Source organism: Gymnogyps californianus, chromosome 3 (assembly GCF_018139145.2).
Source record: "Gymnogyps californianus isolate 813 chromosome 3, ASM1813914v2, whole genome shotgun sequence".
NCBI classification, from domain to species: Eukaryota; Metazoa; Chordata; class Aves; order Accipitriformes; family Cathartidae; genus Gymnogyps; species Gymnogyps californianus.
Window position 1 is genome coordinate 64,246,032 of NC_059473.1, and position 25,870 is coordinate 64,271,901.

Genomic DNA, 25,870 nt, shown 5'->3' on the forward strand with positions numbered 1-25,870 from the left:
GAGTAAGTCCACTGTGCGAAGAGTCATGATGAAGGTTTTGGACAGCATCCTCCAAACCCTCTACCCATGGACCATATATGTGGGAGATGTCAGAAAGGTCATCTGAGTCTTCTCACCATGTGGGTTTCCAGACAGTACAGGATGGCGGTTGAAAGAGTCCACATCCAGTCTGATGTCTGTCACATAGCAGTGATGATTATAAAAACTGAGAGTGCTTCCTTTGCAGAGCTTTATGAACCACTGAGATACTGGGGGAAGATTTCTTTTCATTGAAAGAACTCTTGATACTCATCTTTTCAGCAATCCAACATGAGACTCAGGGGACAGCGATACCTCCTTTCCAAGCAGGGATAGGATCATTTCTGGCATGTGGGTGCAGTATTGCCTGCCTGCGTTATCAGAGATTCTGGACAGGCCCAGAGTATAATATATCAACACCAAAACTTAAAATTTCTACTAATTTGTAATTGAGAATTACAGTTTTGGATGTGTATGCATTCACATGTGTGCAACTCCCTTTTTCATATGAAAAATGATGCATGTATGTAAGTGCAGGCTTTGCTGGAAGACTTGTTAGAATGCGTACTCACATAAATGCTTTGCTAAAGTGTTAGTCAAAGTAGGCCTCATAAAAGTTGCCACTCAGCCATCTATGTGAGAATATGCTAATACGTCTGGGTACAGACAAGTGAAAACAGAGAAAGGAGTCTTTATTAAGCCACACATAGAGTGGCAGGCTGTCCCGTGGTAGGGTTGGAATATGAAAATCCAAATGAGAACGCAGGTGTTATTTTGTACGTATTTGTCTGGCGGGAAAAATAAAAGGGAACTGGAAACTATGTAGGCTTTGTACTGGTCTTTGGGTCATGTTTGCATGCCAGTGCCTTGTCACAGGCCCATAGGGATTACCGTGTTGGGATGAGCATACCTTGTAGACAGTAGACCTGGCCTGAGGTCACACCTGGGGTCATGTTTATCAGACAAAGGTGCTGGAACCTCTGAACTGCAGATCTGCCAACACGGTCTCTGGGTTCAATGTGTGTGAACTTAACAGGAGTAACTAATGGATATAAAATTAACTTGTAAGTGCAAAGTTTGGAGGTCTGCGACTTAGATATATGATTTGAAAATGTGATGTGAATACATTAAAATTTGGTTTAAGCTAGATAGAAATAGAGAATATTCTGATCTTGTAAGAGCCTCATTTTTTTTGTGTTGTGACCAGTGCCTCCTTTCCAGGTGCCTTTAGAACCAATGTGTTTTTCTTTTTTTGTTTTTCTTCTTTGCTACCTAAACAGGAACCTTAATGAATGATAGAGGAAGTTTCTTTTCTTCTCCTCTGCAACGTTACCATTCTTGTTAGCCCAGAAAATGTGTAATTAGAACCAAGAGTTGAATATTGGGTAGAGCTTTAGCAATTCACAAAAGCTAGGACGTTTTGTTACAAAAGGTAAATAAGAGTTTCTCTATGAAACCAGAATGCAGAATTGGCTTCTTTACCACATAGAGAAATTACAGTATAGTGAATCTTGGCAGCAATTATTATTTACCTCTGCCTCAAGGAACTAATGCTAATGTATGTTTCTATTCACAGAAGTTTTTGATAGGAAAACACTTAACCCATCTCTAGTCATTGAAAGAACTCATAAGTGCTTTTCATTCAGTGTTACTATTTATGTATTTAAAATTTCAATTCCATCTAGCAATCAAAATACCTGTTTATAACTTTGCATAACAAGGGGGTGATATATGGGGAGAAGGGCTTCCTTTAAAGGTATAATACCCTAGCTCTGAAATTGTGATTTTTAGATGTCAGAACTTTCATGCTATAATTTGAAGGAGGAAAAAAAACTTTGTAGCTTTTAAGGACAGCATCTATATACACTCTGTAGTACTAGTCTTAGAATCAATTGTAAGTTGGCTGCCTCGTCTCTTAATGTATGAATACTTCTAAATTAATTAAAAGTATGTTTGGCTTTTCCAGTCTTTACTTCATGATGTATTTCTGAAAAATGTTATTAAAAGGTTATCAAAGCGGTTACTAAAATTCTGATATTCAGAGGGTTTTAAGTGCAATATTAAGTAGAATGCAAAAGTATTCTTTCCTATATACAGAAATATTTACAACTGTTTGAATTTTTCTTGTCCTTTGAGTGTATTTATTACTATGTCAGAATTCATTAAGGGAGTAGGTCTGTGAGAGAATCCAGAAGCTTATATCTTGGATTGCATCAAATGTACTGAACTTTCATCATTAAGCTGTATAAAGTATGGTCATATATGATGCTTTGGTATAGTATACATCAAATACTATACCGTGTAGTCCTTCCAGATGGTCTCCTTTTAGAATTTAGTTGAGATGCAAAATGTATCTTGTTGTGTGAAAACAGAACAGAATTTTAAGCCACTGCTTTTCAGAAAGAACATGCAGCCTTTTTAGTGAACACATAAACATGATACTGATACTATCTAAGCCATGGAGTGGAGAAGCTGGAAACTTGTCCTTTTGTCTGCAACAAAGACCTACAGGCAGAGCTGGGTGCCGAAGTGGTATTTTTTTATGCTACCATTGTCACTCTTGTCAGAATCTGTCCTCTGGGTCATCTTGGTTTTGGTAGATTCTGAAATACCATGCTTGGCTTCTGGGTTTAGTGCAGATTGGGAAGAGAAGAGTTCTATAGTAACTTACTACAACTTCTACCTGAAGATGGAAAACCAGAGGACTGAGGACTCCTGTTAAAACATTGCCATTTCTGTGAATGTATTTGGCCAAGTACAAGGCGATGCCACAATGTCTCTGCAGGCTGAAATAGCTTTTTCACTTCATCATGCCTGCAATACAAAATTTTTATCTACAAACTGTCAGAGGAGGTACTGATATTCTGTAATCTTACCTATCATATGTATAAGAAATTTGCAGTATTTTTAAAACGTCTTTTTCGCTGAGTAAGTTCATAGAATTGTCTTAAATTTCTCTTTAAGTTTTTCCCAAAGAAAACTTGCAAATGAATAGGAAGCCAATTTTTTTTATACTGTGCATACCATAGTTGAGGGGGGAAAAAAGGGCAAAAAAGCACTTAATTTTATTTCTTATTAAAAACAAAACTGTAGCTGAATAGTTTTTAGGAAACCATAAGTAAGATGCATTCCAAACTGAATATGAGGAGGATGCTTGTGTGTTTCTACTTCAGAAATCCAGGATGAGCCCATATATCCAACACTGTAATTAGTTCTGGACACCCCTTCTGAAAAAGAATATAGTAAAATGAGAAGTTGTTCAAACAAGAGTAACACAAATGCCAAGAGCTATTGAAGAGCTTGCATGTAAGGAGATTGAATTGACTAGAGCTCCTCAGCTTTGCAGGTTGTGCAGGTGGAGATGAGTGAGAGGAAAGTTGTGACAGAAATATATGAAATCATGAACAGTATTGGAAAAAAAATTGTTTCTCATAGTTGAAGGGAGGACATGCACTGAAGTTACGTACACAGAGTGCTGTGAAGGCCAGAAGTGTATGTGGGTTCACAGAGATTTTCGGCAAATTTGTAAAGGAGAGATTCAGCAAAAGCTATTGGCCTAATGATCTAGTGTTGCTGCCAGCTGATGCTCAAGAAATTCCTAAACTGTTGAGCGATGAAAGTGGGAGGGCCCATAGGGGAAAGATCGCTCTAAACTTATGCACCTTATCTGCTACAGTTTACTGTTGAAAAAAGTGAGGATGGATCTTTGATCTAACACAGCATAATTATTCTTATGTTATGGAGTGTATATACAATATATGTAAAAGTTATATTGACAAGTGTGTGGCATTATCATGTTGTTTTTGAGTGGGTTGTGTGGTAATTCTCCATAAGAGTTACTAATATTCTTTTCATTACATCAAATTAGTAAATAATTTTAAAAAATCATTAAAGTTCAGTTGAATTTTAAAATGTTTATTAAGGGTACTTTTCTGCCAGTTTTGCTTTTTATAGCAATTTCAAGTCAGATCCATATGGCCCAATGCATGATAGGTTTGGGTTTTAGTTTATTAATTATCGTATTAGTGGAGAACATGATCCTTTTTCTGATGACCTGTGCAATACATTCCACTGAAATGAGGGCTTTTAAATTAAATAGGTGCTTTTGAATAGTGCTGTATACTTTTTCCTATTCGTCTTCCAGTATTCCTATTCAGAGTGCTAGGAAATGCTTTTCTTACTCTAGGAAATTCTGTTGCAATTATTACTTTAAACATAGCTAATCCCAGCTTCAGACTTAAAGAATGTGTTTTATAAGCCATGATGGAACCACTTTTGGATCTGAAATCCTATAACCCCATGCATTTCATTTACTGGATAAAAAAATTTCTTATTTTCTTTTTTCCATTATATTCTCTTTATTTTCTTATATTTCTTTTTTCCATTTGCCAAGCAGATACTGTTGAATCGCGATTGCGTAAAGTGATTGTTGATATGAAATGGCTGAAGTATTACTGGAAGCTTTATATAGGTAAAATACTTAATAGCATATGAAAGTTTTGCCAGAATTTTAATTTTGTATGTCTTTAAGAAATAGTTTGTTATAAAATAAGGTTTTGGAAATTGTAATGAATTTTCTTTGTCAATTCATTAAATTTGCCAGTTTTAATTATGTTGCCTGTGTTAGAAAAAGTTGAACAAATAGCTGTTTTTTTTTCTGTGGTTTGTTGCTTTGTTGTTGTTTTTTTTTTTTTCTTTCCGCTCTGTGAAAATCTTACAAAGCAGGTCAGATCCTTAAAATCTGTAATATTCTTTGCTTAGTAAGAAATTTTTTCTAGGCATTTCTCATTTTAGCAAACATCAGATGACTTTTAAAACAACACAGTCAAAATAGATGTAAAAGAAAGGAAACTATTGTCTGTGTTTTGTAGATGAAGGAACTTTGGCACAGATGTGACATGAGTAGTTTCACAAACTCTATCCTCATACTGATCTGTATGGATTTACTGCAATTAGTTACTCTGCAGTAATTGCTAGTCTTCCCTTACCCAGTGAATAAAAGAAAATAGGTAAAATATCTTGCTTTTACTATTAAGTAAAGGTCATTGTCTAGTTATTTACCTTAGAGCATTATAAATACACCTTCCGGCTTGGCAGCAATGCAGCCTGAGCCTCCTCCAGAGTAAGATCTGGTACCAGAACTCTGAAATTCTCCACTAGAGTGGTAGCTAACATGGAGCATAAAGAGACTGAAATGGCTCTTTATGGTAAGACTGTACTTTCAAATATCTGGTCATGGGAATATTTATTGAATTCCCTGAATATGTAATTTAGTTATATTAAGGACTTTTTCCTCTCTCGAAGCTTCTACTTAGCGTTAGCACTAGATGTAAGGAATTTCTATTTCAAACTATTTCTCTACTATTTCTTTATAATTTTAATTATAAAAGTTAATGAGAAATTGTGTGCATCTTTTGTTGGATACACAGATTTCTATTATTGTAGGGAGTCATTACAAATTTTACTGTGAATATGGAATTTTAATCTGCATGCTCTCAGCCTTATAAGTGACCTGTATGAATCTAGTTAGAGTATCAGGGCAGTAATACTTACACAGCAATGGTCTTTCATCTGTGCTGTAAGCACGGGATATCTGTCTTTAATTCTTGCTTAATATTTGCTGACATTACTATTTGAATAGAGGTCTAAAGTAGCAATAGTAAGCTGCAATCAGCTGTGACAGAAGATTTTGTTCCACTACTGACCTTTTTCAGCATTGAAGTTCTCTGTGGCTTATGTTTTATATAAAAGGTATGTCAGACATGAGAAATGAATTGCATTAATTTTTTAGCATAAAACTATATCCATCATAATAATTTTATCAGAGGGTAAAATAAGATGGTGTTAAGCATTTTTAATGTGTGTGGATCTTACTGATTGGTCCTTTAATTTTGTTTCCAGTTTTACCATCTTAGTTTTCTCGCCATAAACATTTGTACAGTGTTAAGGAAAAGTTACTCACTGTTTGTTTTCTCCCTGCTGAACAAAGTAAACAGGGACATCTGAGTAGTACTATGTTTATTCAAATCATATTTTAGAGCAGAGTAAACTAGATTCACTCATGCTGGTAAAAAACAGCAAATTATATTTCCTTCTGCCAGCTGGCTTATTGTCACCAAGGTGTGGAGAAAGCAGCTTTTATTATGAACTTTTTATGACAGAAAATACCATAAATGTACGCTGAGTCAATTAATAACATTGTTGACAACTTTTTTTTATTAATGGTTATTGGGGCTGTGATAGAGTTTCTTGCAGCATGTCGGGTGCAGAAAGGAACATTGATCATGGCTCAGATACTGAGGTACTGTAAATTGAGAGTTAAAGAAGCATATACAAGATTAAACCTCTAAGAATTTTGTAATAAAGTTTCACAGATTCCTTTTATTTTTTGTTAGCTGAGGAAAGCAATTTGTTTTCCATTCAAATAACATATAGAAAATAACTTTATATCTTTGCATCCAACAGTGCTGCTTATTCTGGGAAAATCTAGTCAGTGGTTTTTCTACCTTTCTCTCTTCATGGTTACATTACCATTAATCTCTGGAATAAGCAAATGAAGGCTTGTCAACATAAGAAATTAGATTACACTTTTGTTTAAGTGCATAATTTTAAAAACAATTTAGTGAAGTGCAAGCCTGGTTATACGTTTTTTTTTTTTTTTTAAGATTAATAGGAATTATAATGAAATTTTCACAGAAATATATCTTTTTTTAACATTGCTCTGGGGGAGGGGGGAAAAAAAATCTACCAAAAAAGGATTTTATATATGATGGGAAAAGCCTAGAGTCTAACCACATACTTGGGGAGTGATGGGGAGGTTACAAATGTCTGAGTGGTTACATGATTACCTGAAACTGTATACTGTATTTAGAGTCATGTCCTAATGTCTTTTACCAGCAGGTACAGAGGAGTAAGTTTCTATATGTATTTGACAAGATGTGAGTCAGAAGAATTTCTGGTATCTATTTTCCTTAGTAGGAAGAGAAATAAAATCGTAGGACAAATATCTTTGGGTGTGTTTTGTCTGCAACACAGGTTACCTCCATTTTTCATTTGCACAAAAAAAAGACATTTTTAAAATTTAACTACTGAAGTAATGGATTTTTTTTTTTTTCTTGGTCATATGTTCTTTGATAGCAAGAATCATAACCAGCCACAGGAGAGATCACAGTTTATATAGTAATCTACTTGGCTCTTACTAAGCAAGACAAATCTACTGTTTACTGTTATTGGTAATGACATTGGCCAGTTCTGCTAAAATATGTATATCCAGGCATGTTCTTAAGCTGAAATGCCAGTTTTATCCAATCCAGGAAAGGTCATACTCTCTGTGCTTAATGACTGAGTGAATCTACACAGCCTGTGTATAACTGAGCCTGTATTTAACTGTTTTGTGTCTTGTACAAAGAATTTGGTTTTCCTTGTGGCTAAAAGAAAGAAGCTTACTCTTCCAAATGTTTATAGTAATCTTAATTTCTTAACTTTTTTTTTTTAATTAAAAAAAAAAAGGAAGAAAGCTTTTGTGGTAAGCCTGTAATTGAAATGCCAGAACTCACTGGCAGAGCTAAGGAATTGAATATATATTATTACTACTGTGTGATGAGACATATCATCTGTAGACAATGGCTATATCTAAACTGTAGGATCAAGCACCTTCTAGCTTCAATTTTCATATGTATGCCCTGGTCACTTCTGGGCTTCTATGGGGAAAAACAATGGAGCACCCAAGTTACGAGGGAACTATATTGCCATCCAGACAAATTCCTGATCTGGATAATCAGAGTAAGAGGACTGTAGGGAGCATCAGGGGAACACACTTGCTTCAGACAAGCAAAGTAAATATGTTTCAGTTTTGCCTGTGTGTAATGGGATGATCTTATTTTAGCTGTCTTTGGTTTTCCCATTTAGTCTAGAAGTTACTTAAGAGCAGAATAGACTAGTCTCTAAGTGATTGCAGGACACCTACCGCAGTATAATCCCAGCCTTCATTGGAGTCCTCCTAATGCTAGTGTCATAGAAATGATTGCATTTTTACATAGGTGTAAACTTGATTCAAACTTACATTGCAAATTTAAAAGCTGTAGTACTGTACTCCTACTTAAAGCATTATTGCCTATGTATTTTCTTCTAGCATTGAGAAAAATAGCAGAATTTGTGTTTTGTTTTTTTCAATTCAACTGTCAACTTTTAAATTCTGTGGAATCATGGTTTAATAATGTTTTTAAACTGTCTTTAAAAACAGTGTACTAGAGGCCTAAAGTTCCAAAAGGGAAGCCTAAAACTAAAAGAATAAGAGGTAGCATAGAGCTGGCCAACTTGATTTCACTTGCAAGTATATATGGAAATGTCGATTATATTGGTTGCAAAGGTCATTAAATTGCATTCTCAGGAAAAAAAGAGAAATTGTCATTGTCAGCCTGTCAAATCTTGCAATATGCTGTTTTTTGTCTCATGCAATTCACTTTTAATGTGAAAACTAGTTCCACTGAAAATTTATATTTGCATAATTTACATAGAGCTGCCCTAACACAAAAAAGAAAATGCAAATCAGCTTTGTTTAAACTTGGCAAAAATTATGTAGGTATCCTTTTTCACTACAAAAACTCCATGAATGTTATAACTCTTAAGTTTTACTCAATTCAGGATAGTAGTAAACTGTGTCTTTGATAAAGCTGTGGTTTGTGCATGAAGCAAGCGGAGCCTGTTGTGAAAAATAAGTAGATTGATGGTTGGCTATCTTAGCCAACTTTACTCGTTGTTGTAAAGGTATTTAGCAATGCCTTCCCACAGCATACATTTCAAAAAAAATGATTGCTTCACTCTGTTCTGTAGGCAGTCTTATGGCTGGCTGTTGGAGGAGAATTAATTATTCTTCACAGGACAGCGTACTTTACCTGGAAACAGTTCTGCTGAATCAGTAGTCCTCACTTATTAGCTGAGTGGTTCCTTCTTCTGTTATAATGTTGTGCGTTTTTTTTCCTCTTTGGGCCTTTCAGAGATTTAAATAATACTTAAGAGCCTAGTGGCAGAAAGGTCATTTAAACTCTGATTTTATGTTTACTTTGGATGGGCAGTCTTTTATAGCTCACCTGCACTGAGCTTCACTGCCATTAAAGGGAGGAATGAATCACTCCTGTAAGCCTTTTTAAATTTAAAACTTGCTTTTTAATATCTCTTTTCTAAAAATGGTTTTTATCTTGTTTTTAAGGACTTGGAGAGGAAGAAAGAGTTATAAGATAGAACTTATTTTGCATTTTTAAAAGGCCGATTTTCTTAAATCTTCAGGAGCGTACATTCAGTCTTCTAATGTACGTGTCTATTGCATTTGATTTCAAAGCATGCTATTTGGCATGTATAATGAGAATATTTGAGTAATACAGCAGGAAAATAAAGTGAATTAAATGCTGTACAGGAATAATTTACATACAGAGTTCCATATCTCTTATATAATTCATTCAAACACCACAATCAAGACAAGTTTCTCCTGATATTTTTTTCCCTCCAGGATAAACCAGGGAAGCATCTGTTAAGTGCTAGTTTTGAATAGTTTGCTCTGCTGTGTTTAGTTTGATTTCCAAAGGCTGATATATTCAACCAGTCTTCATTCTCTGGTAGTGTCTGAAACCAACTTTTCAATAGCAAATTTGAAAGAGAATTCCATGGAATACTTGACTGGAAAATGTACGTTTGTATCACTGATGGTGTAGTGTGCACTCAGCAAGAAATTCATGCAGGGGGGAGATCTTCTCATTTGTCTTACTGCAGAAAAGCTCTCCCTAGAGCTAACAGCGGATAAAAGAAGATGAAACACTGGGAAGCTGAGCTCAATACGTTTGCAGAACAGCTTATTTTTCTGTGTTTGAGTAAACACATAAGCTAATGGCTTTCCACTATATTTGTGTGTGTCAGAGAAAACTTTATGTTAGTGAAACTTAGTCACTTGCATATGTAAATGTAAGAAAAGCAGATTGATTTTGTTGTTCAGAAAAACAGGCCTCTCCATTCTGCTTACATTTCACAACTACTATTCACTAACATTCTTTTAATTTTGTACACTGCAGTAAAATCTAGGTGGTTTAATGTTTTTTGTTTGGTTTTTTTTTTATCATGTTCAATGGTTGATCTGATTTTCTGTATTGCTTTTCTTTCTGGTCAGTTTTGGAGTATAGTCATTACAATTGTGCGCAGTTGCTGAGAGAGTACTTGACTAGTAAAGGACAGTTTTTATTTCTTTCAGTAGAAGTAAATCCATATTGCTACACAAAGAACAGACACATTAAGATGAAGGTCTAGTGTAGTAATACGGAGGAGAAGATAGCAGATATCCTCTATGGCCCAGTCAAGTTACTGAACACACGGTTTTAGTGCTGTATTACCTGCATCCCAGTACACCTGCCAATGCCCAAATATTCTGCATTATTGAAACCTATTGAATTGTATAATTTTTATTAAATGACAGAAGTAGTAGTTATATAGATTATATCACTTCTGGAAATAAGCCACTGATTCATTTTGTTTTAGCTGTCTCCTTTCTTTAAACAAAATTTACAAACCAGTAGATTGAAAATTTGCAAAATGTCATTGTTCTGTTTTGGCCCACAACTAAAATTTAAGGGTCTGATCTAGAGTTTACCGAGGCTGAAGGAAGTGATCCACTGAGTGTGGGCTTTTAGTTGGATTAAGTGACCATATGCATTTATTCTAGATTGTGAAATAGGCTTGACTTTTGAAAGGGTCAAGAATTATGTTGTTTTATGTAAATAACTCCCAAAAATTTTAGCATATGAATCTATTTTATTTGAAGAAAGTTACAAATATTTTAAGGCCTATTTTCCCTCCCCTTTGGCTGTATTATCAAGGCAACCAGTGAAAATATGTTTAACAAACAGTAAAATTCTCAATTAGATCATGTAAAGAACCTAAGATTGTCATAATATATTTTTTACGTAGGCTGTATTGGATAATATGTCAAGAGTAAAGTTTGGGGAAGGTTTTTGCTTTGTGATAGCTGCGTATATATCAAGAAACTCCATAGCAAACCAGATTTTAACTACATTATCTTTGTTGCTATGGAAATTAGGACTGCAGATATTTTTTTTGTGTAGCTTTCATAAAGGAAGTGTCTGGTGTTTTGGTCTAAGTATACTTTATTGATTTGCAGAAATCAGTTTTGTGTTAGGACTGGTTTAAGATTATTTTTTTTTCTTCATTTTAATATTGAGTAATCTCTTTGTAGATGTAGTGTAGTTTGAGTACTCAAAAATGAGAATTATTTTACATTTGTAAGTTTATAACCATATATAAACGTCATTTTATTTTTATACATGAAGCTGCAACAAGATGCCAGTTCAAACAGTTCTGTTCCATTGTTTGCACTGCTTGAGAGTTTGTGTCCGTATGTAAACATGCGATTCAATTTATAGCTGTGTCAATAATTTTTCAAAGTCTGTGTCTCCACATATTCTTCAAAAAAACCAAAAAAACCAAACCATCTTTGAAGTTGTTATTTATAATCGACCTGAGTCTTAATTTTTTTCCTGGAATTTAATAGTTATTTACAGTAAGCAAATATTTCACTTCTAGCTGTTGCATCAGTAAGTCACCCAGGAAATTACACTTCACTTTCTGATTTGTCTTTCCTATTACAGGCGAGCTCAAATCTCTTGCTTCCTGCGCCATCATCGCTGTCGCCACACTCCAAGCTAAGACTGCCAGGCACTCTGAGCACTCCACTGAATCCTCTGTATTCTTTCGCTGCTAAAAGTGGTAAGTTTCTTTATTTCTTCACTTTCTGTAGGGAATGGATAATAACTTCCATGAGGATTTTTTTCTGCCTTTATAAATTTTGCTGTGCAGCTCTTTCAGGGAGTGTCGTGGTTGTTATACATGATATTGTTTATGAAGTGCAGTGTGATACAGTCCAATACTGATATATGTTCCCTTGTAATGCTTTTTTTCTTTAAGCTGTACACTTATTTATTAGTGCTGTCAGTTCCTAGAACAGTATGAGATTGCCAGCTTTTCTTAATTTAATATTTTGATAATATTTTAATACTTACTTTAGTATCTTAGACACTGAAAAGCAATAAAATCGTATTTTTAAAAGCATATGTACTGATATAAGAAAACGGTAATAAGAAAAGCGGTTTACTTAAGAACCATAGTGCTTGGTAGTCTATTTGCAGTTGTGTTTAATCTATTTTTTGGGGTTTGTTTCTAAAGACATTTTGTATTCAAAAATTTTGAGAAAAAGGTAAGCAATGAAATTATGCATTTTTGTGATACTTTGCTAATATCTGTTGCATTGCTAATCACAATATTTAATAATAAAATTGATAATTTCATGCCTCTCTCTTTTTTGGGAACCTGTAAAATAAGACAGAAAATTGGAACCCTAGTTTCAAAGTGTTTTTGTTTTGTATCCTTGAGAAGAGTAAAAAGAAGTCCGGGGGAGGGTGGAGTATATAATGAACTAATAGAGATTTAAAATGTAGATAGTAAAGATAGGAATAGTCTCTATAATTACATAGAATTATCTCCTAAAGGCAGACGACTTTCTTCGCAAATCAAGTTGTTATTACTTTTTCTGAGTGGCAGGGGAAAGGGTCCTTAGCATGGACTAAAAGATTGACCACTAGTCTCAGAATCGCTCTTAGTCACTAATTCACAATGCAAATAGTTAACTTCTGTTAACACCAATTAACTTCTGTATTTCCATTTTCTACCTCAACAAAACGTTTTAGAGCCATAATAACATTCATCTATAGCACAACAGATGCTTATTGTTTCCAGAGTGCGTAAATCTTACCGAAATAGTAGAATACATATGCTGTCTAACATATTGTGAATATTTAAAGTAAGTGGACTAACCCTTTAAAGAACATTAACAAATGCTTTGTTTTAAATGACTATACCTAATACTGCTCAAACCAGAGCATTTTACTGTCTTGAATTTTACTTTATGCAGAAGCACAGATAAATGTGTTGATGGAGACTTCTTAAATAGCATAAACAAACATAGATATATGTTATAGCTGTTCATGTGTGCTCCCAGTGTAGTTGTTTCCAAAACTGACTAGTACTTCAAGACAATCCACAGGTACAGGATATTATTTATGCAAGGGAGGTATAGTAAAAAAGAGGTACATTTTAATGGTCTTTCACCAGTCAATGAAAGCAATGAGAAAATGAAGATTGTTGGGGGAAAAAGACCATAAAAATGCTAGTGAACCACAATTGAAATATATTTTCCTGTAAGAAAATCTTTTAAAATCCTAAATTACTTCTGTCATTTTGGGGGCCTCCAAGTTGTTCTACTGTGATAGAGTTGTTTTCAGTGAAACATATGAGAAAGATTTACTCATCTATTTCATCTTTCCCCATTGGTTATAAAGTGTGAAGATAGGTGCTTGTGTTCATAGCTCCTAACTGCCAGTTTAATTTTACTTTTGAATAGTAGAAAATCTGTACTTAGACAGATCTATTAATTTATGGATTGTGCTGGAAGCATAAAACCTTTTTTTTTTTTTGTGTTGGTTTCATATACACAATATATGTGCTTTTCTGTACTTGTGTTATTGGGATGTTGCATTGTTAACAACTGCCTGTAATGCAGAGATCCTTCATTTTTGTCCAGCAGATGGTTATGTATTCCTGAGGGTTAGGTTGGCAGTTACTCAGTCTTCCCATTCTCATACCTTCCTGTCACCTTTTGCTGTGTATTTAGAGCTTCTTAAAGCAAAATGCAGAATTCCCATTACAGTGAAGTCCCTACAGGCAGCGTGTGTAAAGCTCCGTTAGCAATCTTTTTAACCATGTAACTGGTGTATGTGCATGCTGTATTAACTTGGTAAGATTGTAGCTGATGTCTTGCAATATGGACAGTGCAGTAGCCTGGATACATGCAGCACTTCTTTTAACAAGACAATTTAATTATCTAGGTCTTGCATTAGGTAGGAAAGAGTGGAAAAATGGGGTATCCACCTTTGTGATTTATGGGCAGTAGCAGTAATACTGCAGATCTTTCCTGACTTTTAAATCTTTTTGTATCCAGATATATTTGCAGAAATAGCTGTAAGTGATTTCGTAATACTTCAAATAAAAGTAATATTCACTACTATGCCCTTTAAACATGCCTGTTCATTTTAACAGATGGATTCTGTATAATCTCAAACGTATAGTATGTTTTGGCTTTTCTTCAAGTACATACTTTCACATGTACATGGGCTTTCATGAAGCCCCAGTCCTTGTTCTGCTATTTACCTTCCTCACTTCCCTCAAGATCAGTTATCTCATGGTCACTGAGGCAGGACTGCCTTTGTCTCCAACCAGTTCTACCTTATTCTTTATTAGCATGCTCAGAGGTGCAGCCCCCTTAGTCAGCCTGTCCAGCATCTTCATCAAAAAGTTGTCCCCAGCACATTCCAGAAGTCTGAATTGCTTGTAGCCTGTATTTTTGTCTGCCGAGCAGATATTGAGGTGGTTAAAAACCTCCATGAGAGTCAGGGCCTGTGATTATGAGACTTCCTGCTCTGTTTAAAGAAGGCTTTATCTACTTCCTCTTCTTGATCAGGCAGTCTGTAGCAAGCGCCCCTCACAATGTCCATATTTTTGGCCTGTCTTCCAATTCTGACCCATATGCTCTTGACAAACCTGTCACCTGCTCTGTAGCTCTGTGCATTTGAGCCTCTCCTCCCTTCCCTACAGCACTCTCCATTCTTGTCTTCTCTATCAGTCCTTCCTAAAGAGCCTGTGTCCACAGGCTCTCAAAACACTGCAGTCAAACAGTAAGAAACATAAATATATAAATATTTTATGTAAAGGAAAAATTCATGAAACACTGAATATACGGTTCAGTGCTATTTATCATTCTAATATAGCCCCTTCCCTCAGCAACACTATTTTGTGAAAGCAAACTTGAGTTACTTGGAAACCACTTGGGTTCATATGTCCTTCAATATTTCATAGTGTGATAGCAAAAGTGCCTCTTCTTATTTCAGTCTTCCCTCTGCTCTGTAATGTTTTAGAGACTTACGCTGAGCACCCCTTTCTGATTATTTAATTTTTTTAAAAGGTGAACTGTTATCTTTATGAAGTGACTCCATATAGAGCGAAACAATCTGCTAGTGATTGTTTTTCTGCGTGCTCAGCTGCTGTAACTTCTAGTTGTAAACTAATGTCAGATCCTTCCTTGTCTCCTTAAAGAGTTCGTTCAGTTATGGTTTTTTTTATCCTTGATCTTGAGTTTTACATGTGATGCTTAGATATCCTAACTTACTTTGTTCTAAATTAAATAATTTGTTGTTTAATCGTCAAATAGAGAGCTTCAGCACCTTTCTCAAGCATAGAATGTTCTCTATGTGAGATGAGTAGAGACAAGATCGTGGTGTCATTGAGGTGGGAAGGCACCTCTGGAGACCATGTAGCCCAACCCTCCTGCTCAAAGCAGGATCACCTAGAGCAGGGTGCTCAGGACCATGTCCAGTTGGGTTTTGAATATCTCTAAGGATGGAGACTCCACAACATCTCTGGACAACCTATTACAATGTTTGACTGTTCTCACAGTAAAGGGGTTTTTCTTATGTTTAAATGGTATTTTGTCTATTTCAGTCTGCGTTGGTGCATGGGATTATTCCTCCCCGAATGCAGGACTTTGCATTTCCTTTTGTTGAACTTCGTGAGGTTCTTGTTGGCCCATTTCTGCAGCCTGTCAAGGTCCCTCTGAATGGCAGCCTGTCCCTCTGGTGTATCGGCCACTCCTCCCAGTTTTTTATCATCTGCAAACTTGCTGAGGGTGCACTCAGTCCCATCATCCAGGTCATTAATGGATATGCTAAACAGTGTGGGCCCCAGTATCAGTCCCTGGAGTGCACCACTAGTGACTGGTCTCCAGTTAGATTTTATGCGAGTGGTTACAAATCTCTGATCCCTGCAGCTCAGCCAATTTTGTCCGCTGCACTGTCTGTTTACACAGTCCATACTTCATCAGTTTGTCTATGAGAATGTTATGAGAGACAGTGTTGAAAATCTTGCTAAATTCAAGGTTAACAACATCTGCTGCTTTCCCATCAGTGCTATAGAGTGCTGTGCAAGAGTTATATTTAAAGTTTTGGCAAGAGTGTGGTTAGAATTACTAGAAAAAAGTAATAAATTTTGACAAATAGTAATTAACGAAGTAGGTAGCACAAAGCAGATACAAGACATGGATGAACTTGTTTCTTATGTGTTATGTATAATGCACTTCATTAGAGAGATTTCTTAAAATTTAACAAAACTAATTTAAATTTAAGAAAACGTGTGTTGTGTGCCTTCCTCTCAAAAAGATCGTGTTAAATTCGAGGGGAAGGCATGGAACTCTAGGTTTTCTTACTGTCCATCCTGATAGCTTATCTGTTGGAATTTTTCATCGAGAGTGTAACTTATTTCGCCATACGTCATGGTTTAACCCCAGCCGGCAACTAAGCCCCACACAGCTGCTCGCTCACTCCGCCCCGGTGGGATGAGAGAGAGAATCAGAAGGGTAAAAGTGGGAAAACTCATGGGATGAGATAAAGACAGTTTAATAGGTAAAGCAAAAGCCGTGCATGCAAGCAAAGCAAAACAAGAAATTCATTTACTACTTCCCATCGGCAGGCAGGTGTTCAGCCATCTCCAGGAAAGCAGGGCTCTGTCACGCATAACGGTTACTTGAGAAGACAAACACCATCTTTCCCAACGTCCCCCCCTTCTTTCTTCTTCCCCCAGCTTTATATGCTGAGCATGACATCATATGGTATGGAATATCCCTTTGGTCAGTTGGGGTCAGCTGTCCCAGCTGTGTCCCCTCCCGACTTCTTGTGCACCCCCAGCCTGCTTGCTGGTGGGGTGGTGTGAGAAGCAGAGAAGGCCTTGACTCTGTGTAAGCACTGCTCAGCAATAACTGAAACATCCCTGTGTTATCAACACTGCTTTCAACACAAATCCAAGACATAGCCCCGTACTAGCTACTATGGAGAAAATTAACTCTATCACAGCCAAAACCAGCACACCATATCAGGGTTTTTTTGTGTCTGCCTCAGTAAAGCTGCAGCTGTGCTGATAGCTATTTCAATCGTTTGAAAAGTTTGATACATGTGTGTCTTTGGAGGAAGTCATCCCCTTTGAGTTTGACCTTTGTAATTTGGATTCATGAAATCTTATGTCTGGTCCTGTTTTTCACGCTACTCAAAATTCTCCATGTTGTATATGTAGCAGATTACTTTATTCTTAATTGATTATTGTTTAGGACACTTTAGTGAATCAGTCCCTAAAAGTATGTAATGTTAAAGCTTGCTGAACTTCTTTTCTTCTTTCTTTCTTTTTTTTTTTTGTAATAAGAAAATTTGTCTAAGACCTGTCTTTGATAGTCAGAATTGAGGTTTTACCTTCCTTGTGCTGTATAGCTCTGCTTATGCTCATGCTTCAGTGCTAATTTTGTCATACCCATCCTGTAGTACTACTCTGCAGCACTGCACTGTAGCATTATCCAGGACTTTGTCTTAGACATTCCTATCTTTTCCTTGTCATGTTCTCATTGTTGTACCTTCTTCCAGGATAACTCATTTCCTAGTTGTTATTTTTTAAACAAATAAGGAAGTAGCAAAAGCTCCAGGTTTCAATTACCCATTCTCTGAGAGACATTCAGATCCCCTCTGGTTTTGTTTGCCTTCTCTCCTTAAGATTGTGAACATCTTTGGACAGTGAAATCACCTTCCTCTACTCTCAGACACTTCTGCAGATCCATGGCATGCCATGAAAGAAATGGTCCGCATTTTTAGGCTTTATTCAACAGTGACTCTTCAGTAACTCCCACTGCATTCAGGGCATGTTTTCTACAATAAGTTTTAGGTTTCAAGTAATTGTAATTAGCAGTGACCCTAATTGTTAACTATGTGGGAGATTGAAGCTTGACTATAAATACTGCACAGATCTTTTCACTAAAAATTTGACTTCAATAAAACCAGTTAATTAAACTTGCTCTTAAAAATTCATTACGTATGTGCTAGAAACGTGATGGTTCTTGTATCTTTAAAAAATCTCAAAAACAAAAAACACAACGCTTTGGCAGGGTTGAGAACAATTAGAAATTTTCTCTCCATTAACACAACTGACAGTCAAAGGTGTTTTCCACCTATATAAAGTGAAAGCTTCAAAGCACTCTTTCTTGCTCTCTGAAGATACTAACAAAACTGACTTTGCATTTAAGTCCTCCGTTATATTTGATAGACTTTTTAAAACTTCTTTTTTCAGTCTCAAGCAAACAGTGAAATAGGTTTCTACATCAAAGATATAAATATTTATGCATCAACTAAATGCTCTTAAAATACTAGATTCTTGGTTTTCTAGAAGCAGAAAAAGGAGGTACATGAAGTAGCAAAATTCACATTTCTGCAGAGATACTGCAGAAACACTGTCAAAAGTTACATCCTCATATGTATGTTGGTATCATTGATTTACTTTTTTTCCAATATCTCATACTTTCTTCCCCAACTCTGTAACATCTGTCTTCAGTACTACCACAGTCCTGGAGGACTTAAATGTTTTTGTTTGTTTGTTTTGGGGGTATTTATCTTGCTTCTGACACAATTTTGTGCTACTCAAGGAAGCATGTGTGTAGAAAGCTAGTTCAGTGTGGCCTTATTCTTTTCATCTCTTATTAAGAAAGGGGGAAAAAAAGACTCATGCAAACTATCATTGAAAATGTATCAAATGAACGGTTGAATTCAGTTTTACTATTAGAATAGCTTAGTTTTCTAATTTGAGAATAACAGTAATAAAATATCCTGAAGAGGTATTAAAAAAGATGACAGATTATATATCAATTGAAGATTGCATGTATGTGTACTATATAGTCCAAGTATAACATGAAATACAATATTTGTTGTATATCTATGGCTATGTTTGGATACAGGTTGGTGGCATTTTCAGAGAGGACTGAAAGAACTGATTGACAGACAGAAGATGACTAAGAGAAAGCATGCGGTACAGCCAGCAGCATTGCTGACTTTCCCACACTACTGTGCTGAAGTTAGATAATGCTGACCTTAGGGGACCATTTTTGTTTAGTAGGAGTGCCAGTTGGAGAAATCTGTTTACTGGGATCCAGTCCATGCAGGCGAATTGAATGACACACAGATCACTGAATACGTACATTTTTAAATTTTTTTTTTAATCCTAACATATTACTGTAAATAATATATTTTATCAAACTTTAAAGTAGGAGTGAAATCTCTTGTTATTCATTTTTTAAGAGAAATACCTTGAGTGTGTGTAAAAGTCTTCTTGTGGAGAATATAAACGTAAGAAAAGCACTCTCAATTTTGTCTTAAAAAAATCTGAGTGTATCTGTTCCCTGTTAAACTGTAATGTGTGTTGCCTCATTAGCTCACCCAACAGCTTCATTTAGATTTGCTGTGATTGGGAAAGCAATTAGGCCTGCAGGGCTGCACAGATCACAGCTATGGAAATGGTGTAGCAATTTGCTGTAATGTCTAAGTCACTTTGAGATATTTCTTTTTAGCCCCACGTCTTCTTAAAATTAGGGCAGAAACATACTGTGGTGAAGAGTACCAAATACATACCTAAAAGTGGTTCAGTACCCACACTATTAACTGAAAGTGGTTTGAGTGTAATACAAGCTGCTAGGAGAAATAGGCGATGATGGAAACTAATTTTCCTTACTTTTATATATGAGAATGCTTCCAAAAACGGAAGTCGGTAACGTTTAATAATCTCACAAGACAGTGTCTTAATTTCATTAGTATCAGTGAGTCTGCTGAGCTTTTTTTTTTTTGTGATAGTAAGAAAATAATGAAGTGACATTATGAGGCCTGTGCAAAAGGGTTTTAGTAATTTTTTCCCTGGGGGCCTGATATGTTTCTTTTCCTATTTATCCTTACTACTACAGAGGGAGAAATGCAAGTTTTCTCTTCACTACGTGATAGTCGTAATAGCCTCAATGTGATCAGGCAGTCCAGTAGGGGAAATATCTTTGATTAGTAGTCTACTACTAGTTGTCTTTAAGTCTTAAACTGTATAGAAATACAGAGCACCTATTAGTATGTCCTGTAGAGGTGCTGCCAAAATAGGAAGTGGTCTAAGAATACATGAGAAGAAATGCTTGCAGAATGGTTAGCTTCCTGCAAGCTAGAATCTGCTTATAGTAGATTGTCATGTGTTTGAAAAGGGTGAATGAGCATTAGGATGAGAGAAATACATGCCCAATACTTGTCTCTCACTTCTCAGTTATGTTTCTATGTTTTTATGCAATTTGCTGTTTTCCTGCTCTGTCATATATTTGAAGAACTGATCCTGCCTGACACATTTTTCAGAAATTTAACCTTTTAAAAATTCTCAAGATAATTCTTGTAACATTTTTATGGGGATGGAATTTTTTTGAAATGTGGCCTTTTCATTTAATTATTCTAATGGGACAGACGTTCTAAAAAATGGAAAATGTTGCCTATAATTTTCTTTTGCATTACAAATGTAGAAATATGAATTGCTTTTTGTTATTATAACAGGTATCTAATTGCAACTTTGCAGAATTCTCACATTTTGCTGTAATTTGTAGCACTCAATTGCTTCGAACTCTTTGATTGGATCAAGTATGTATGTTTTCCTTCTTTTGGAAACTGAATTACTTAAACACTCCCACCACCCCCCCCGGTTTGGATAACAATAACATTTGAAAACTGTTATGAGAAAGTGCGTAGCAGCTTTTAAGTGAATAAACTTGCCTTATTTTAGTCCCCCATTTTTTGAGTACATTATTCTGTTTTTTAATTTTCTCCAGTTAACCAAAGATAATACCTTTACATTCATTACAAGGCTTTATTTTAACTATAAAACTCTGTATAGTCACAGAGAAGTTATGATAATGGATTAAGTTTTAGATCCAATTACCAGATTTTCTCTTTAGTTATCAAAAGAGGGTAAGAGATCTGAGTAGAGACAAAGTACCAGTTAAACACCACAGATCAGCTCTTCAGCAAGTGTGAACTGACTTAGCTACACTGAAGTTACCTAAAAATATTTTTACCAAGAGCAGAAGAACATTAGGTCTAAAATGTTTTTTGTTTATGTCTGTGTGCTAATTTGAATGGGAACTCCCCTGGGCAAAATGATAATTCATTTTAAGATATTCGTGTATCTCACTTTTACTTAGGGGAAAAGTATAAGAGAGAAGGGAGAAAGAAAATAAAACTTTTTTATTATTTGCTCATAGCAGAATGGAAAAACTGAAAAATTCAACTTAAAAGTATTTTTCTCAAAGTTATTTTTGTTTAAAAACAATAGAAAAATCCATCACAAGATTTTAAATTTTTTTTTAATGCCTTTCTGGTTCTTTTATAAGCTATTTTGCTATACCGTTTACATTTTGAAGAAACTTTCTCAGTTTCTTCAGTGCAAATAGATGACAAAGGCTCAGTTGTCACCTGCAGCCAACCTTTGCATGTACTTCCCTGATCTTATTCCTTCTACTCGGTGACTAGAGCCATCTCTGGGATGTTCCACCTTGCAGCTGACTTTGGCAGTAAATAAAAATTAAGAGTACCAGGACACAGCCATGCCCTCACCATGGCTTACAGGCAGCTCAGGTGATTCTACAGGGGAAAGAACTTCCTCAGAGCTCTGTGGCCCTACAGTGCCGCCAACATCAGTTACCAATGTCAGAGTTTTGGCTCAAGGCACAAATACAGGACCTTGTTTTAAGGTAGAAGAGCTGAGTGTTTACATTTATAAAATGAAAAGTAAAAATTTATTTTTTAATTTGAAAACAAAAGGTGTATGACTAGATTCATCTAACCACAAAAATGTTCCAACAGAATAGTAAAGACATAGAGACAAAACCATTAACACTAATGACAATCTAGTTGTTCTATTTTAAAAGGTTGGTTATCCAGTTTCCTCTGTCTGATTGATAAGATGTTATAAATGTCAAAAGAGTTTGTATTTTCTAGTTAAACTTGCTAGAATTGTTTATACTGAGATCAAAGATACACATGTTCTTTTAGTATATGTTCTTTTTCATATTTCTTCTAGGCAAGTTAATTAAAATATTTCACTAAAAATTACACTAAATACAGAGCACAATAACAGCAATCTTTGAAGATTCCAAAAACTTTATCAAAAGAACACCATTTATATTTACTTGAAATTGGTGTATGTTAAGGTAATTACTGCTGTGCCTTCAGGCTAAAGGAAGTACTCTCAGCCAAATTATACAAGGGTGTGGATTAAATGAAGCATTACTCTCTGTTTGGCAGCAGTGGATATAGATTGCAAAATCAGAGTGTGACGTAGTACTGTGGAAAGACTCTGCCAAAAGTGATTTGGCCTGAGTGTGCCCTTACTTTCTCAATTATGTGGATCCTAAAACAACCAAGTCTAATTAATTCCTAAGTAGAGTCCTGTTAACTGTTTTCAGTCTGAGCTTGTCTGTAATTTTTCAGCTATTGAGCCACAAGACAGCAAGTGTTGATAAAGTGCATGCTTAAATGCAATTCTAGCTGGTTTCGGAGGTGGAAACAGTTCTTCTGCCCAAGGGGTGTGCAGTAAAGTATCAATTCCCTATCCAGCAGAAAGTTCGGGTCAGCAAGGATGCTGTCTGTACAGCACCAAGCATGAGTGAATGAGGAAATCGATCCCTCCTTGTATTGCTCCAAGCCTTCTGTTCCTGTCATTTCCAGAGGAGCTGGGAGGACTGTGCAGAAGACCTAGTAGCAGCTATAGTGCACAGGAGGGAGGCATCTCCCTCTCCCAAGAGGAGACCTAGGTCCTTTGACTCCATTCCTGGTTTTGACAAGTGAGCAAAAACCAAGTACATTAAAAAAAAAAAAAATCCGTATTTTTAAGATACATTATCCATGCTTTTTTGGTATACATACATACTTTTTCAACTATTTTAAAAACCTTTGCTAATTTTGTAGATAGATTTTTGTCTGTGTGAAACAACTACATTTTCGTGGATTCATATGCAACTGTTGTTACCCATGTTGCTGAAGCACTAAGCTCAGTGAGAGCAAGCTTCCCTCACATGATTCATTCTACTAATATAACACCTTTTAAATTAACTTTGGGTATCTGTGATCCATAGTATGCTCTGCAATAGACTGTGGTGCCAATGTAGCTTGATACTGATTATGTTGGTCCTATAGAAACTAATGATAGAGGATGGTGGCTTGGGAAAGCATTAAGAAAGCAGAAGGCATGTTCAGAGAAGTGAAGGCCTCTATGGGTGTGTAAGTTACACGTTGCTGTTGTCACACAGCCTAGTGACTCGGTGTTGTTTACAGAGCTGACCTCAGTGTAGTGCTTTGATCCAGATGAAATGAGAGCTTCACTGGAGCTTGCCTCCTCACTGTTAGCTTGCTTTCTTGCTCATTGGAGGTTGTAAGGAACAGTGACTCATTGCTTGTTGGCTTCAAATGAGGGGGTAGAATCACCTTAAAACTCTACTCCTGAAAACTTGTATTTGGGTGTTTTCTGCAACCGTATGGCACGCTCCAGTGAAGGAACAGATTGCACAGGTTCCTTCCTCATCTTTTCCCCTCACAGTTAAGGCTCAGTTTCTTCAGCTTTTACTTCCTTGGCCAGAGAAAAAAGATCCAAATGACACGTAGGCAAATTCAAAAAAACTCTTTACTATCTTTCCTGCTCACTTGACCCCAGACTTTCCTCTGGCTTGACGAGCAGTCCTTCTGCAGAAGACTCTTACTCATACTGTAAGACAGATAGTATTTGAAACTCTGTATCTCATCTGAAGATCGATTCCAGCATATCGCATCCCCATATGCTTCTAGGTATCACATCCCCTTTTCCTATCCTGTCAATATTTTCTGTTTTGAATAGAGGGACACTGTCTCTACTTCAGCTGTCTATGCTAGCTTCTGGTGCCTCATTGATTGGGGTTTTTTTTCCAGATTAGCCAAAGGGTGTTGCAGTGACATATGTTGATACAGGTCTTTCTGGAATCCATTCAGAGCCTGACTGGTCAAAGGAAGCAGACTGCTGCAGCTAATATGCCAAAGAATAAAGTATAGAAAATTGGAACTTAATAATATATGTTGAGCATCTTTTGGTGCGATAAATTGCCTAGTAGCAGACGATGTTTTGAGAATTCTTTCACCAAACTTCTGGTTGTCACTATCCACCAGTAGAGCACAAGAAGTGATTCCCCTAGGTTGATTTTTTTTTTTTCCTAGCAAGGATTGTAACTGCTAAGATTCACTTTGTAAGATGTCGTATTTTCTACTATTTTCAGGTGAAGATCATAAATAGACTCTGTTTTCCTACTCCTTGCATCTTTAAATTTTCATTTATGGATAACCACATTTAAGCAGAGTTCACCTCTCTGAATAAAAAAGGATGGTCTTGTCCTTGAAGTGGGGTTTTTTTTGGTGGTTTTTTTTTTGGCTGTCTCAATTCAGAGGAGGTATCAGTGAAGTCTGTCACCTCCTCTACTTGTTCAGGAGAATCTGTTGTAACAGAGCTCTTGATGACTTCTGTATCATGCGCATTGCTAGTTGAAGAACTTCTCTGGTAAGCCAGGTACAAGCTAAAACTGAGTTGGTATTTATCTCCTTTAAAGACTCCAAGTCACACTCTTGGAATTTTTCGAGTTTAGAAACATATTCAGAACTTTCGAACTATATATTGATTAATTAGTGGTAACTTTTCACCTTTTGTGTCCAGCAGTTCAATCTAACAATATGTTCAGCCCAGTTATGTTTGCTTCAGATTTGGCTGCTTCTGTATAAAAAGCAGAACCAACAGGAGAAGAAAGATAATTGTGCTACTGTTACTTGGAAAATCTGAATTGCAGTGCCCACTTAATACACATCTGTAATATATCACATCATGTGTACCTTGATAACAGTACTTTACTGAAAAGTTGTTTTCCTTATGCTAAAGAGCATAAAGGACACTTCCATCTTTTTTTGTCTACTCATACATGTAAAGGATCTTCAGCAATTGAAATTGTGGTTTGAATTAAGAATCTTCCTGCAAATCAGCTTTTCTTACCAAAACAAATAATTTTCAGGGTAAGTTCTAGGAATCCCGCAAAGAGAACAAGGTGTGTCCAGGGTTGTCTGTATCACCAGTTCTTGAGTTAATAATTTGGCACATGCGAATGTGCAAAAACCATCTAGGAAGATTTAACAACTGTGTGCTTTTATGTGAACAAGGGCTATTAAGGCATATGCTTTGAGAGTTCCAAACTTATAGACTGTTACTAGACAGTTTTCTGTGTTTTGTACACTTGTTTGGTCCTTTTGAAGAAACAAATGTTTGTGTGGCAGTTAGCAATTAAGTCAGTTTTAAAGAAACCTAGATATCTTTCACAATGCGTGATGTATAAAATGGGTTACTTTCATAATAAGCTATGGAGAAGAATTTCCTGTCCTTGAATATTCAGACCTCAATAATCCCCTTTCTCTTACTGATGAGTATGAAAACTTCGCAGTTGCTGCTTCCGTGTGGATTTTGGGTTATTGGAGATGCAGTATGAGCATAGTCAGTACCGATTTTAGCTGCTGCTGTTAGTCAAACCAGAGAGGATGGGTGATGTAATTAAGCTTGTATGTTAAAATACTGCAGTTTTTATCAGTTTGGCACTACTTGTGTGATGATGTGAAAAAAGCTTTCATGTTGTTATATTAAGTACTTAATCAAATTGTATTTTGTGATACTATAGAAAATATTTAGCCAAATGGTATTTCTGTATTCACTCTGAATTTAATTTTTGTTAATATTTTTGTTTACATCTTTAGACTTGCTGTGCAAATATTCTTGTTTGTAAAATTCCTATACAAATAGGACACCAATTCAC

At 35.9% G+C, this 25,870-nt stretch overlaps 1 protein-coding gene across 4 annotated transcripts in view; it reads left to right on the forward strand.

Moving 5' to 3' along the window:
* The window catches only part of AHI1 (Abelson helper integration site 1), a 102,214-nt gene that overhangs the window by 38,025 nt on the left and 38,319 nt on the right, over positions 1-25,870 (forward strand). For all 4 annotated transcript variants that reach the window (XM_050894626.1, XM_050894627.1, XM_050894628.1 and 1 more), the window contains exon 19: positions 11,667-11,784. In XM_050894626.1, the coding sequence (XP_050750583.1) occupies positions 11,667-11,784 (118 nt within the window). The remainder of the gene's footprint in view (positions 1-11,666; positions 11,785-25,870) is intronic.